The 16,021-nt window shown below is 43.5% G+C and overlaps 1 protein-coding gene across 1 annotated transcript in view; it reads left to right on the forward strand.

The window, feature by feature from the left end:
- Positions 1 to 16,021, forward strand: part of LOC116246784 (uncharacterized) — a 47,922-nt gene that overhangs the window by 10,598 nt on the left and 21,303 nt on the right. The window contains exon 4 of the mRNA XM_031618646.2: positions 562 to 672. Within this exon, the coding sequence (XP_031474506.1) occupies positions 562 to 672 (111 nt within the window). The remainder of the gene's footprint in view (positions 1 to 561; positions 673 to 16,021) is intronic.

Below are 16,021 nucleotides of genomic sequence, written 5' to 3' on the forward strand. Positions count from 1 at the left end.
CATAGTTGCAGTTCAGATTGCTTCCCCCACAGTTGTGCATGTTCCTGGCTGCTCTACAGACCCAATTACCCTCAGTGTCAGCCATGCAGAGTATGAAAACCTCTTTGCTGAATGGTTTGGATCTGCTTCTGCTTCCACAGCTTTGTCTGATATAGCTTTTTCAGCTGATATGGCGATGAAGTATACATGCAATAAGCTTATGGCCACCTATTGTTATTGTGAATTACCGCCCCTAATCCTTATTTAGTCATGGATTAATGTTAATGTAAAAGAACAAGTTTCCTCTCTATCTCCTCGTCTTCTTCTTCTTCTTCTTCTTCGTTAACTCTCTATACAGCACCAAGCATGGAGAAACAGTGAAGGTAATGATATAAAAGGAGGCAAATGAAATGCATGATGAGATTCTAGGGAAGAGGATAATACATTTCAGGAAATAGTAACATTCTATTTATGAAACAAACATCTCTTCATATGTTTAAGATTTGTAAATTGTAGTTTAAAATTTTAAATAAATTCAAATTGCATTTCGTGATAACGTCTTTCTTGACACTTCATTGTCAGGTAGTTCGTTGTTTTGAGGATAATGATATAGTTCACGTGAATGGCAAAATTGACCCAAAATCAGACATTGATATTATCAACTTGGAACTTGCATTTGCAGATCTTGATCAGGTATGTTCCATGTTTGTTGTGATCTTTTTACTTGATATGGAACACTCTTCATCATGATCTTCCTTTAGAGTACATGTTCTGCAGATTATTATGCTGAAATTCTGTAGCTCTAATTGGTTGAATAAGAATGACGACACTATGTTTACTTTTGACTGATGTATAACAGATTTCTTTGAACTTGCTGGCTGTATCAAATCTATTGCTGAATATGGATTGGGTGTCACACCCCAACCATTTTGACTCTCAAATAACTTTTTTTTTAAACATAAAACAGTGAGGTGCGATGACACAATAATTCAAAAGAATAGTCTTGCAATTCAAAACAATGGGGCAAACTTTCCATTATATAATCAATTTCATTCATACAAAATTACTCCACATTTCTCAATAACACATATGACAAAAATGCCCCAAAACCATGACATTGATGTCTAACAATAACAAGACATCAATAAGACCAAAACAAGACGCGCTGACACTACAATTGACCCAAAACCTCCCCAGTAGGATGTGAGTTTAACCATCTGATCAACCTGCTGCCCCGGGTCCACTAAAACCTGAAAAATAAAAACAACAGAAGGCTTAGCCTTTGCAGTATGACAACAAGCCAGATAAATCCCTAACCCTCTAAGGTAAGAGCTCAAATATGAGGTATAACAATTACCAAAAGCGAAATCACTATCATGACTTGATTAACTTAAGCCATTTGCTTAAACTTGAAACTTAGTTGAGGCACCATTACTTGTCTAAACACACTATAAACTACGTGATTAATCTAATTATGTATTAAGGCCAAGGTTATCTAACCAAAATTGGCTCCTAGTAGACCAATATCTACTAGTAATCATGGTCGATTAAGGCTAGCAGGGTCCCATGGCTTAGTGTAGCCCACTGTCAAGTTTCATGATACAATAAACTGGTATGCGGTTCAACACAGATCTTGACGCAGCTTAGACAATTAAGCCACACAAAGTCGCGAACACTGTTGGCAACTTTGCACAGTCCGTTTGTTGCTCATATGCACTACATGCAAGACAAGGGTCAAGGTTTCTAACAAAAATTCAACTATGCCTCGTCTACCGCTTCTGATTTCTTGGATTCTGATCATTCAGGATCATGAAGAATAGTTGCAGAGCACAACCTTAAAGCAGCCATTAGAATTTCTATGGTTAACTTAAAACACTAAAATTTTACATGTAATTGGAAAAATTGCAATAACTTTCATTATACTTGATATTTTGGTAAAATCTCTGCTCCAAGTGATTACAATTCTCTAGAGGAAGAATTCGGCAAAGTTTCGTGACTGACGAATACTTTCTCTCTACTCAACTTTCTCTCTCTACCCTCTCTTTCTCTCTCATCTCTCTCTCTCTCTAGTTTCTCTCTCTTTCTCCTCTTCTCTCTTTTTCTCCTTTCCTCCCTCTTTTTCCTCTCATCTCTTTCTGTTCTCTCTCTTCCTCTTTTCCCTCACGTTGCAGACCAAAAGGGGTGGCTGATAAGATGTTAGATCTAATTTGATCCAGATCCAACACGCCTAACTATGTTTGATCACATTTATTTAGGCAGGGTCATGATTGTAATTTTTGTAATTGTTTCATTTTAGACTCTAGATTATTGTGTTTGCTTCACTCTAGACTCTAGATTATTATGATTGCTTCATTCTAGATTCTTGTAAATTGTGTGGAAGGATCATTATATGAATGGGCTACGTGAGAATCTAAGTCCTTACCTCCCTTCCTCATTTCTTTTTTCCTAGTCTCTCTCTTAACCTTTCCTTTGTTGAAACTGATAGTGGGTTATAGTTCGATACCCAAAATGTAACATGGTATCATAGCAAGGTTTGGCTGGTTCTACCAAAGAGAATGATTGAACAAACTTGAAATCTCCTGGTTGGTTTTCTCTTACACCCATTCCTATCTTGACAACATTCTTATATTTTTGTTAGTACTTAGTATATATCTATGTTGATAGATATATAAATTATCATGGATACTCTCTCCCAATCCTTCTTACTACACCTTATTTATGAAAAACTGAACCACTCCAACTACCTTGCTTGGAAAAGGCAGATCACTCCTTTCATAAGGAGTCAAGATCTGTATGAGCATCTTGATGGTTCCATTCCAATCCCACCACAATTCATTCAACAAGAGATTAAGAATGAGAGAGGGGAGACAATTTCTACTCTGGAAATTCGTCAAAGTCTTGTTGCATATATCACATCAACGCTCTCTCAAAAAGTGTTGATTTCTCTTTTTGATGACTGTACAACAAGACAGTTATGGGTTAGACTTGCCGAAACCTAATCTCAGATTTCAGAGGCACATATTCTATATTTGAAGGAGTTTCAGAATCTCAGCAAAGGGTCAATGTTGATTATGAAATATTTGGGATGTGTTAAAAGGGATAGCTGATCAGTTGGGAGTTGTTGGATACCTTGTTTTTGACAAAGAAAAAGTTCAGCAGACTCTTATCTGTCTTGGACCAGATTTTTATGCCTTCACTACTGCTCTTGAAGTTTCGCCTATCTTGCCCACCTTCAATAAACTTCAGGGTAAGCTGCTTCAACATGAAATGAACATGAAACAACTAATAGGAAAAACAAATCCAGGTAATGCTCACAATGTTTTAGTTATTAAAGCTATTGCAGGTCATAGAAAAGGAAATGGGGTTCATCAAGGAGGGAATCGTGGGCACATTGGACAAAATGGCCGAAGTATTTTGCCAACACCGAGTGTTACAGGAAGATTTCAGACCAATACAACAAAGAAAGTACCAACGTGTTTCCAATGTAACAAGAAAGGTCACATCAAAGCAAATTACTGGTGCAACCCACAAAACAAAGGCAATAAACATCAAGTTGAACAGAATGTCAAACTCCCACCAGCCAATGTACAACAAATATTAATGACTGCTCTCTCCAAGATAACAATGAAACAAAATGATCAAGGTGAATGCTATTTGGATTCAGGTGCTGCTACTCATGTAACTGGAAATGCTGGTAAGTTACATGATCTTTTTCCTTATTCTAGTAAAAGTAATATAGTTGTTAGAATATGTTGTTGTGGGAACCGGGTCCATATCTGGACCCGGTTCTATGGGGCGCGGGTACCGAGGCGGGCTCGGTACCCTAGGTGGCTTCTCTTCTCTCCCTCTTTATATTGTCACTTATGTTTAAGTGTTGAATTAAGTGAAATATAATTCTCTCTCTCCTAGGGTTGCGGTGAGCCCCTAGGTCAGAGCTTCCCCGTGGTTTTTCACCTCTTTCTGAGGTTTTCCACGTATATTGTGTGTTCGTTCTCTACTCTCTCTTTGTGGTTCGTGTTTCTACATGGTATCAGAGACAGCGAAGTTGGAGAAGCGTTTTTTTTTTCCCGAGGATCGTCAAGTTTTTTCGTCGCCCGACGCCGTTGAAGTTCCGGCGTCGCTGCTGACCTTGTGACGTCGCCCTGCTCTGCCGCCGTCGTCCTCTGTTCCGCCGCCGCCGTCCTCTGTTCCGCCGCCGTCCTCTGTTCCGCCGTCCTTTGTTGCGCCGTCGCCTGCCCGCCGTCGCCGCTGCCTCATTCCCGTCGCCGCTTCCTCATTCCCGCCGCTGCCTCATTCCCGTCGCCGCTGCCTCATTCCCGCCGTTGTGCCTCTTGTTGCTGTGTGCTTGTCTGTGATGGCAGAAGCGATGGGGACTCAAAAAGATGCCGTTCTTGACGCGGGCAGCGCCTCCAAGACTGAGAACGTGCCGATCCAGGTCACCTCCATCCGTCTGACCAAGGACAATTACCTATCTTGGTCTGCCGCTCTCGAGATTGGGATTACTAGCCATGGGCGTCTCTCTTACATCACTGGCGACAAACCTGCGCCCATCAAATCTGATCCTCATTGGGCGACGTGGGCGTTGGAGGACAGCCAAGTGAAGGTGTGGATTATCAGCTCCGTGTCCTCCGATATCCAGCCCCTCATTCTGCGGAAGCCGACCTCTTTTGATATGTGGACTGTGCTTGCAAAGATGTATGGTCGCAAGAAGAGACATCTGCGCACCTATCAGATTAAACGCACTATTTACTCCCTGACACAGGGTGATTTGTCTGTTGCTGCCTTCTATGCTGCCCTGAAGACCAATGGGAGGAGCTAGATTATCATGTGACTGATGAGTGGAAGTGCGGTTCAGATCATTCCCTCTACCGGGAAAAGGAATGGATGGACCGTACGTTTTTGTTTCTGGGAGGCCTGCGGGATGAATTTGAGTCTATTCGTAGCCAGATTCTTAATGGTGATGAGATTCCGGGGATAGAGGAAGTATATGCTCGTGTTGAGTCTGAAGAACAACGTCGCCAGGTGATGCATCTTGACACCGGTCATGGCCCTTCTGCCTTTGTCAGCCGTGCCTCAGGGACTGGGCAGCGTCCTGCCCGGCATTGCACTCATTGCAACAAGTTGGGGCATTCGGTGGATTTCTGTTGGGATCTTCATCCCGAGAAGAGACTGGTCAGAGGTCGTCCTCCCTCTGGCAAGCGTAGCCCTTCTGTGTCTGATTCCAGTCAGAGCAATTCTTCTAGTGGTGCAAAGTCCAAGCTGTCCCCTGCTCAACTCAAGGAGCTACAGGCGTACATCAGCCGCCTATCTACTACCCCTGAGGAGTCCTCCACGTCTGAAGGGGCTCAGCTAGCCCAAGCCCTCGTTGCCTCGACTGATCAAGGTAACCCTTCTCTTGGTGATTGGATTGTTGATAGTGGAGCCACTCACCACATGACAGGGGACTCTAAACTCTTTCAAGAATATCAACTTTCCTCTGGCAAGCAACGCGTGTCTATGGCAGATGGGTCTTCTATCTCTGTGGCTGGGAAAGGGAGCTTGTCCCTGTTGAACAAATACCGTCTCCACAATGCCCTGCATGTTCCAAATATTCCTGTGAACTTACTCTCTGTCATCAGTATTACTAAAGAATTAAACTGTAATCTGATTTTCTCTGCTGATCACTGTTCCCTGTAGGATTTGGTGACGGGGAAGAAGATTGGGATTGGTTCGGTTACTGATGGGCTCTACAGGCTGCCGGTGCAAGTTGCTTCAGCATTGATTTCTGCCACGAGTGGTCACTTGTCTGGTGTGAACGATAGATCTACTATTCTGCGATGGCACGAGCGTCTTGGACATCTCCCCTTCCAGTTAATAAAGAAGTTGTTTCCTCATTTGTTTGCTTCTGTCTCCATTGACTCCTTCGTTTGTGAAGTGTGTCAATTGGCTAAACATGTCAGGGCTTCGTACCCTATTTCATTGAATAAAACCACTCATCCGTTTGCCTTAGTTCATTCCGATGTTTGGGGTCCTTCTGGAGTACCCACGTGTGGTGGTTGTCACTATTTTTTGACGCTTATTGATTATTACTCTAGATGTACGTTCGTGTACTTGTTGCGAGAACGTAGTGAGGTTCCAGCAGTTGTGAAAAACTTTGTTGCCTTTGTTGAGACTCAATTCCATACTACTGTTCAAGCTTTCCGTACGGATAATGCAAGGGAATATGTCTCCCAATCCCTTGATGAATTCTTGAAAGGCAAGGGTATTGTTCATGAAACCTCTTGTAGTTATACCCCTCCTCAAAATGGTATATGATGAGTTTAAGAGAACTAATCTTTGATTAACCTCGAAAGAATCCCTAACTCCTCTTTATATAGACTAGAGGAGAGGGATAAGTTACAAGAAAGCCATTAAAAAGAAACATTATTACACAAGTGCCCTCTCAAGCCTAATACTGAGTATAAACACGTCTTAACACTCCCCCTCAAGTTGGAGCGTATATGTCAAACAAGCTCAACTTGGAACAACAACTTTGGAATGGTCCTCTTGCAAGAGCTTTAGTAAAAATATCAGCAGTTTGCCCTGTAGTTGAAATATGGGAGGTACTTACAAACCCCTTTTGAATCATGTCTCTGGTATAGTGACAATCTACTTCAACATGCTTGGTTCTCTCATGGAAAGCAGGATTATTAGCAATAAACAGAGCAGCTTTGTTATCACCTAACAATTGCATAGGAAGAGGCACTTCCACAGTAAGATCCAACATCAGAGATCTAACCCACATAACTTCAGCAGTAGCCTGAGCCATAGCTCTATACTCAGATTCTGCACTTGATCTGGCAACCACTGTCTGCTTCTTACTCTTCCATGTGACCAAGTTGGATCCAATAAACACACAAAACCCAGTAGTGGATTTTCTGTCAAGGTGACATCCCGCATAATCAGCATCAACATACACAGATATAGTGAGAGATGTACCATTTTGAAAGAAGAGTCCCATTCCTGGTGAATTTTTCAGATACCTGAGAATCATCATGGCAGCATCCCAATGGACTTTCTTGGGCTTATCCATAAATTGACTCACTCTGCTGACAGCATAGGCAATATCAGGTCGAGTAACAGTGATATATAGGAGCTTCCCAACAATCCCTCTATATTGTCTAGCATCAACATCTTCAGTATCATCATCATACAAGCGAGTATTGATGTCCATGGGTGTAGAGGTAGGTCGACATCCTAGCATACCTGTCTCTCTTGCAAAACATCAGTAACGTATTTCCTTTGGCACATGATAAGACCCTTCTGATTTCTGGCAAACTCAATACCTAGGAAATAGCGTAGCTCACCAAGATCCTTGGTGACAAAGTGTCGTCCAAGGACGCCCTTGATGTTGGAAATCCCCTGAATATCATCCCCTGTAACAATGATATCATCAACATAGACAAGAACTATCACTGTACCTGTAGAAGTTTTCTTGACAAAAAGGGAATGATCAGCCGAAGAACGTCTGAAGCCCTCATTCTCAATATTCTCTGATAATTTTTGAAACCAAGCTCGAGGACTTTGTTTCAGACCATAAATTGCCTTTCTCAATCTACACACTTTCTGACACTCCCCCTCAGCAACAAACCCTGGTGGTTGCTGCATATACACTTCTTCATGTAGGTCACCATACAGAAAGGCATTTTTGACATCAAGTTGTGATAGAGACCAATTCTTGCTGACGGCAACAGCGAGAAGAACCCGTAAAGAAGCATGTCGTGCCACAGGAGAGAAGGTATCATAATAATCAACCCCATAAGTCTGAGTATAACCTTTTGCAACCAGGCGAGCCTTATATCTCTCAATGCTGCCATCTGCTCTGTATTTAACAGTAAATACCCATCGACAACCAACAATAGCTGCATCAGATGAAGGAGTAACTAGTGTCCAGGTGCCTCTAGACTGAAGGGCATCCATCTCTTCTTGCATAGCTGCGGCCCATTTGGGATCAGAAAGAGCGGCCATGGGAGTCTGTGGAAGAGCTACAGCCGACAGTCCCTTGACAAACTGTCGGTAAGTGGGAGTGAGTCGAGCCATGGACAAATGACCAGAGAGAGGATGCATAGTGCAACTGCGTTTGCCTTTCCTTTGAGCAATAGGCATATCAAGTTCATTAATATGAGGACCCGTAGCATGCTCTGGAGAGTCCCCTGTGGCATCATCACATAAAGAATGGTCAACAGGATTTGTGTGTTCAGGAAGTACCTTGGGCATGCTGGGTGAAGGCACAGGAGCACAGGGGGCAAGTTGAACAGGTTTAGTGCGACGTTGGTAGATAGCCCCAAAACGCGAAGCAACGGGTTGTGGATAACTCATGAGAGGTAAAGGAAGGTGGACTTCATCACTAAATGCAGGCACCCTTAATTGAGTTCCATTTGGAGAGAAATAAGAGGTGGACTCAAAAAAGGTAACATCAGCACTCACATAATATCGACGAGTAGAAGGATCATAACAACGATATCCCTTTTGAGTGCGGGAATAACCAACAAAGATCGTTTTGATAGCCCGAGGGGATAACTTATCTCTCTCAGGACCAAGCAACTGAACAAAGGCAACACATCCAAAAATACGAGGTGCAACAGAAAACAATTCTCTGTCAGGAAAAAGAACAGAGAAAGGAATAAGATCTCCCAACACAGATGACGGCATGCGATTAATAAGATAGCATGCTGTAAGAACAGCATCTCCCCAATAAGAATGGGGAACATGGCTGTGTATGATAATGGTTCTGGCGACATCAAGAATATGGCGGTGTTTTCTTTCAGCAACCCCGTTTTGTTGAGAGGTATAGGCACAAGAAGTTTGGTGAATGATACCCTTATCCCTGAAAAATTGTTCTAAAGAGGAAGCACAGAACTCAAGAGCATTGTCAGAGCGCACAATCTTGACACAAGTATCAAACTGAGTTAGAATTTCATTGATAAAATTTTTGATTACATGACCCGCTTCAGATTTGTGTTTCATAAGAAAAACCCAACTAACACGACTGTAATCATCAACAGCAACAAGATAATACCGATGACCCTGAAGGTCAGGAGTACGACTCGGGCCCCAAACATCAAAATGAAGTAACTCAAACACAGAGTGGCTACTTCTACTAGACCGCGGAGGAAAGGATGACCGATGGTGTTTGCCTAACTGACAAGACTCACATTGAAAAGACGACTTATGAGACAGCTGAGGGAGAACATGCAGCAGTTTCTGAAACGGGAGATGTCCAAAACGTAAATGCCAAGTATAAGCCGAGGATGAGGACGACCCCGACGAGGTAGATCCAGCAAAGGGAAAGGAATGCACTAGCCTGTAGAGACCTCCCTGTTCATGGCCACTGCCAATCACCCTGCCCGTCAGTATATCCTGAAACACAAGAGAGGAAGAGTCAAATATAGCACGACAATTTAATTCTCTGGTAATCTGACTGATAGAAAGTAGGCTATGGGGGAATTCTGGTGCATGAAGAACGTGCTGCAGCGGCAATGATGAAGTAAGTTGGACCTCTCCATGTCCAACAACTGGTGAATCTTTTCCATCTGCTAGAATAACCGAACGACCTGGTGGAGTAGGGACGTAAGAGGTGAATTGCGTCTTATCCCCACAGAGATGTGTCGATGCACCAGAATCAATAAGCCAATCTGTAGTGTCAGGAGGAGAGCAGACTGTACAGGCAGAATACATACCAGATGAAGAAGCACTCGCAGCGGTAGGAACAGTAGAAGTGGTCGGACCAGGGGCTTGATGGGCGCTGTCGCCAATCAAGAGCCTCAACTGAGAGAGAATGTCATCTACATGCAACTCACTGGAGGAGGCAGTGTGCTGAGGCTTAGGCTGCTCAGGAGAATCAGTAGATACAGTCTGATTTGCAAAAGCTGGACGACCATGTTTCTGCCAACACTTATCCACAGTATGACCAATGCGGTGACAAAACTGACATACAGGGCGCGAAGGGGTATTGCCACGGCCACGGCCCCCTCGTCCTCTGGCAAAAAAGGGTCCACCTCTGCCACGAGTAGCAAGCATAGCAGAAGTGGTATCAGGAACAGTCGATGCAGAGATCGGAATTCTGCTGAGCCTACTGTAAGCCTCATCAATAGGAGGAATCGAGGGACTAGTAAGCATTTGGTTCTTTGCGGATTCATAAACAGAGTCTAAACCAGAAAGAAAGACCCCTACCATAAGCATGTCTCTGTATGCCTTTTGTTGTTCACACTTGCATGCGGGAAAGTAGCTATTCAGTCTCTCAAACATGGACTTGAGACTAGAATAATAAGTGTGAAGAGGTCTGCCATCTTGTCGCATCTGATGGATATCATGATGAAGCTGCATAATGCGCGTTTCATTTCTTGCCTGTGAATACGTGGCAGCAAGGGAATCCCACATATCCTTTGCACTGTCCTTGTGCAAGACTTCATTTGCAATTTCTTGTGAGAGAGTACCAACAATCCATACCATAACCAATGAATTATCTTTAAACCAAGTAGTATATTTTCCTACCTTCTGTACGGGCTCGGGCTCCAATATGAGATGTTCCTTCTCATGAGCGATCAAAGTTCTTTTTACTTGCATGGCCCACATCTCGTAATTACCCCCATCCATTTTGGTGATAATGCTGGAAAATGGGGAACTCTTCATCTCTCCCGACGATACAAAGGAAGAGGTATTAGCGCCACTGCTAATTTCAGACATCTTTCAACACAAAGGAGGAAACCGAGCCACGGAATAGGAAGTGCAGGCAAAAGAATACAATCACATAGCGAAAGACAACATGCTGATCATGAAGCAATATGCAGTTAACGCAGGTAGCAATCCAGAAGTCTGATCGGCGAGAAGAGGCAACAGCAGAGCTGAACGAAGAGAGATACCAGAGACGACGCTGAGAAGAAAATCAGCGTGCAGAACCACGGGCAGAGCAGCGGCGGAGCAGCGTGCAGCGGAGGAGCAGCGTGCAGAGCAGCGGCGGAGCAGCATGCAGCGGAAAGACGCTGAGAGGAAAAATCAGCGTTGAGGCGGCGGCGAAGATGACAGGCGAAGATGTGGCGGCGAAGATGACAGGCGAAGCAGTCTGCTGGGCGGAGCAACGGCAGAGTGCACACGCGGCGGCGGCGCAGGCGGAGGCGGAGGCAGCGCAGGCAGACAATGGGTAGGGAGACGAGGGGCAGCAGGGATGGATCAGGCGGCAATGGACAGGGCGGCAAAGGGCGAGGCGGCAATGGACAGCGGGCGGCAATGGACAGGGCGGCGGCAACTGACGCCGATGAGGCGGCGGCCGGCGCCGCTCAGTCGGCGACAACTCGCTGAGGAGGAGACGGCTGGAGCTCTGATACCATGATGAGTTTAAGAGAACTAATCTTTGATTAACCTCGAAAGAATCCCTAACTCCTCTTTATATAGACTAGAGGAGAGGGATAAGTTACAAGAAAGTCATTAAAAAGAAACATTATTACACAAGTGCCCTCTCAAGCCTAATACTGAGTATAAACACGTCTTAACAGTATAGCTGAACGTAAAAATCGTCATCTATTGAATGTTACCCGGGCCATTATGTTCCAACGTCATGTCCCGAAGCGGTATTGGGGTGATGCACTTCTCACTAGTGCACATCTCATTAACCGTATACCTACTAGGGTGTTGGATGGTCAGTCTCCTTATTCTACCCTGTGGCCCACTTAGAATCCGTGGCCTCTTACTCCTCGTGTCTTTGGGTGCAGTTGTTTTGTGCATAATCATAGCCCTACTCTCAAAAAACTTGATCCCCGGTCTATTAAAGGAGTTTTCTTGGGGTACTCTTCCACTCAGAAGGGGTATAAATGTGTGGATCCCACTACTTCCAAAGTGTATGTTTCGAGGGATGTCACATTTCATGAACATGAGTCGTATTTTCCGGTGAATCCTCTTCAGGGAGAGTGTCTTGGGAACAAAGGGGAAGAGTATTCCTCTAATAAGCTGATTCAGTTTATGGAGTTTTTGGATTACAAGGTTAGTCCCAGTGTGATTGACACGGTCACGGTCAGTAATGAGAAGGGGAGTCATATGGAAGGGGTCACGGTGGATGCTCAGCCCACTGTTGCCCGGGATCACTTGTTTGGCCAGGTTTATGTCAGAAAGGAGAAAGCTACAGTGGAAGATGTTGGTGATGAGGATAGAACCAATCCCAATCCTGTGATCTCCCCGGATGACCCAAGTCCATCGAATGAAGAGCTCCCCATTGCTTTGCGCAAAGGCACCAGGTCATGTACTTCTCACCCTATTCAGAGATTTGTTTCTTATGCTAAGCTCAGTACAAATTACAAATGTTTTATCACAACCTTATCCAAAGTTGTTATTCCCAGGTCGGTGGATGATGCTAAGGATGATCCCAAGTGGTTACATGCTATGACGGAGGAGATGAGTGCGTTAGCTAAGAACAAAACATGGGAAGTTGTTGATATCCCTAAAGGGACACACTTAGTTGGCTCTAAGTGGGTTTACAACGTGAAGTACAAACCTGATGGCACTGTAGATCGATATAAAGCTCGTCTGGTTGCAAAGGGGTTCAGCCAGAAGTATGGGATCGACTATCTTGAGACCTTTGCCCCTGTTGCAAAGTTGAAGACCGTGAGGGTTATTCTTGCTCTTGCTGTGCACAGGAAGTGGCGCATGGACCAGCTTGATGTTAAAAATGCGTTCTTGAACGACCATCTGGAGGAAGAAGTCTATATGAGCATGCCTCCCGGGTATGTTCAAGAGGGAAAATGTTGTCACCTCAAGAAAGCTTTGTATCAGTCGCCTAGAGCGTGGTTTGAGAGACTAAGGATCGTTATGAAGTCTACTGGGTACAAGCAAGGAAATGGAGATCATACCCTATTCATAAAGCAGAGAGATGGTCTGGTGAGTCTTCTCCTTGTCTACGTTGATGATATGATTGTCACTGGTAGTGATGAAGAAGAAAACAGAAAGATGAAGGAGAGATTAGCTAAAGAATTCGACCTCAAGGATCTGGGTAAGCTGAGATACTTTCTGGGGATAGAGATTGCTCGATCAGAGACAGGGCTGGTTATGAATCAAAGGAAGTACACTCTTGACTTACTAAAGGAGACAGGTAAACTTGGTTGTAGGCCCTATCTTACTCCTATGGAGTCGGGGACTAAGATAAGTATCAAGACGGGCACTATTCTAGATGAGGAAGGAAAAGGGCGATATCAGAGGCTAGTCGGTAAGCTTATCTATCTTACTCTAACTCGCCTTGATATCACGTATGCGGTAAATGTGCTAAGTCAATTTATGCATGCTCCCACGGATTGTCACTGGAAGAGTGCAGAAAGAGTGTTGGGATATCTAAAGAATGACCCAGGAAAAGGTCTGCTGTACACTCGACAAGACAAACTTACTATTGAGGGCTACTCAGATGCAGATTGGGCAGGTTGCACTGACACAAGGAGGTCCACTACAGGGTATTGTATCTTTCTTGGAGGAAACCTAGTTGTTTGGAGAAGTAAGAGGCAAGAAGTATGTTCGAGGTCTAGTGCTGAGGCTGAGTACAGGGCTGTTGCAATGGGGGTTACAGAGATGCTGTGGCTGAAGATTCTTTTGACTAATATTGGTGTGGAACTGGGAGATAAAATGAAGATGTACTGTGACAACAAGTCTGTGATTAATCTTGCCAATAATCCAGTTCTACATGACAGGACCAAACATGTGGAGATTGACCGTCATTTTATCCGAGAACGCATTGACTCAAAGGAGCTGATTCTGCCATATATGAAGTCTGAAGATCAAATTGCAGACGTCCTAACTAAAGGGCTTTGTACTTCTTCATTCGAAAAGAATGTTAGCAAGCTTGGCATGTTTGACATGTATGCCAAGCTTGAGGGGGAGTGTTAGAATATGTTGTTGTGGGAACCGGGTCCATATCTGGACCCGGTTCTATGGGGCGCGGGTACCGAGGCGGGCTCGGTACCCTAGGCGGCTTCTCCTCTCTCCCTCTTTATATTGTCACTTATGTTTAAGTGTTGAATTAAGTGAAATATAATTCTCTCTCTCCTAGGGTTGCGGTGAGCCCCTAGGTCAGAGCTTCCTCGTGGTTTTTCACCTCTTTCTGAGGTTTTCCACGTATATTGTGTGTTCGTTCTCTACTCTCTCTTTGTGGTTCGTGTTTCTACAATAGTTAAAAATGATAGAAGTTTTCATCCTACCACACATGTTAGGAATGCACAAATTTCTCTTCCAACATCACTATTTCCACTATCTTTGTAAAAAATGTTGCCTTTTCTCCAAATATCAAAAAGAATATTATTTCCATTTCTAAACTTGTAGATGATACAAACTCATTGGTAAATTTACTTCTTCCTCTGTGTATGTCAAGGATCTTCTAATGAAGAAAACATTCGCTAAATGGGAAGAACAAGGAAATATGTATGTCTTCAAGGAAAGCTCTTATTTCTTATAGTCCTCTTCAAGCCCAGCTCAATTGACATGCTTTCCTTCCAATGTACCTTCACAAATTCCAAGCTCTAGCTGTCTCCATTCAAATGTCAGTAAGCCAGATTTATGGCATGGTCGTATGGGATATTGTAGTCGTGGGTTTTTGAAAAAACTTGCATCAGATAATCTCATTCCAAAATCCAGTCTATCTTTTGTATGACAAAAAATGTTCTAATTACGAACTATGTAAGAGCCATATACTTCTTTTTCATAATATCAATAAAAGAGCTTCTAAACCTTTTGAGATTGTCTATTCTGATCTATGATACACGGGTACGTCTGTAAAGGTGAAGTACCCGTTTGGTATCGGTACGACACCGGTACGGGTACGGGTACGGGCTTGGGTACGCCGATGCGCATTGACCGTACCTGGTACGATCAACGCACCGAAGGCCGTATCCATCCATTTTTGGACACAGTCAAATTTGACCGAGTTCAAATCCATCTGTTTTTATTTTTAACGATTATTTGATTTTAATTTTTAAAACCATTTTAACATTAAACAAAAAGAAACAAAACCCTTAAAACTTAAAGTTTTCGTTCGTTTGTTCTTACCTCTCACCGAGCTACGGCAGCGGCGACTGGCGACGACAGCGGTGACTGCGACTGACGACGGCAGCGGCGACAGCAGACGGTAGGAGGCGATTGTCACGGTATTTTTTTTTTCGTTTTTTCATTTTTCTTTTCATTTTCATCGGCTCCACCCCTGCCTTCGCCGTCGGCGATGACCGTCGATGGCAACGACGGCCACCCCTATTCTATTCTGTGTGTTCAAGGTGTTCTGCTTGTTTCTTTCCTTTTGTTTTTTTCAATAGCAGTTGTTTTTCTGTCTCCAGCCAGTCTTCCTCTCCTACTGCTCGAAACTCTCACACGGAAGTCGTCTCTCTCGTCGCCTCACTCTCCTGCACACTCGCGGTCTCCCTCTCCTACTGCTCGAAACCTCACTGAAGTCGCCTCTCTCACCTTTCGATCGACCTTCTTTGTCTCTGTGTCTCCCTGTTTCCTTATGCAATACGTGTCATGCCTCTTTTGTTTTTTCCTGCCAATTTTATAATTGTAAAGCTCAACCAGAGCCTACTCTTTTGTCTCTGTCATTGCGTGCTTCCTTCTTTTATTATCTTTGTTGTCTCATTTTTAAAAATACACATTTTTGTATCTGAATTTCTTCTCTGAGCTTGAAGATGACATTATGCAAAATACAACAGAATAATGCTAGTTCTTTAAATTTTGAATGTTTTGATACAATTTTTGTGTGTGGATTTCTTGTATGCTCTTGAAGGCATAATCTTCAAAGTATGGCAATTGGCAGCATATATGCTCATTCTTTATGTTTGATGTATTTTGGATGTTAATTATGAGACTGAGGAGAATGAGAATCAAGACTGATAAATTTTGGATTATGATTTATGAATATGTTGTTCTGTTTGTAATTTTTGATATATATATGTGCGAATAGGTTATTTTGTTTGAATTTTTTTGACATATATATGTATATGTGCATGTGTGTGTACGGCCATACCCCCGTACCCAAGTTTTTTAAAAATGGTCCGTACCCGTACCTATG

The sequence above is a fragment of the Nymphaea colorata genome, chromosome 2 (genome assembly GCF_008831285.2).
Source record: "Nymphaea colorata isolate Beijing-Zhang1983 chromosome 2, ASM883128v2, whole genome shotgun sequence".
NCBI classification, from domain to species: domain Eukaryota; kingdom Viridiplantae; phylum Streptophyta; class Magnoliopsida; order Nymphaeales; family Nymphaeaceae; genus Nymphaea; species Nymphaea colorata.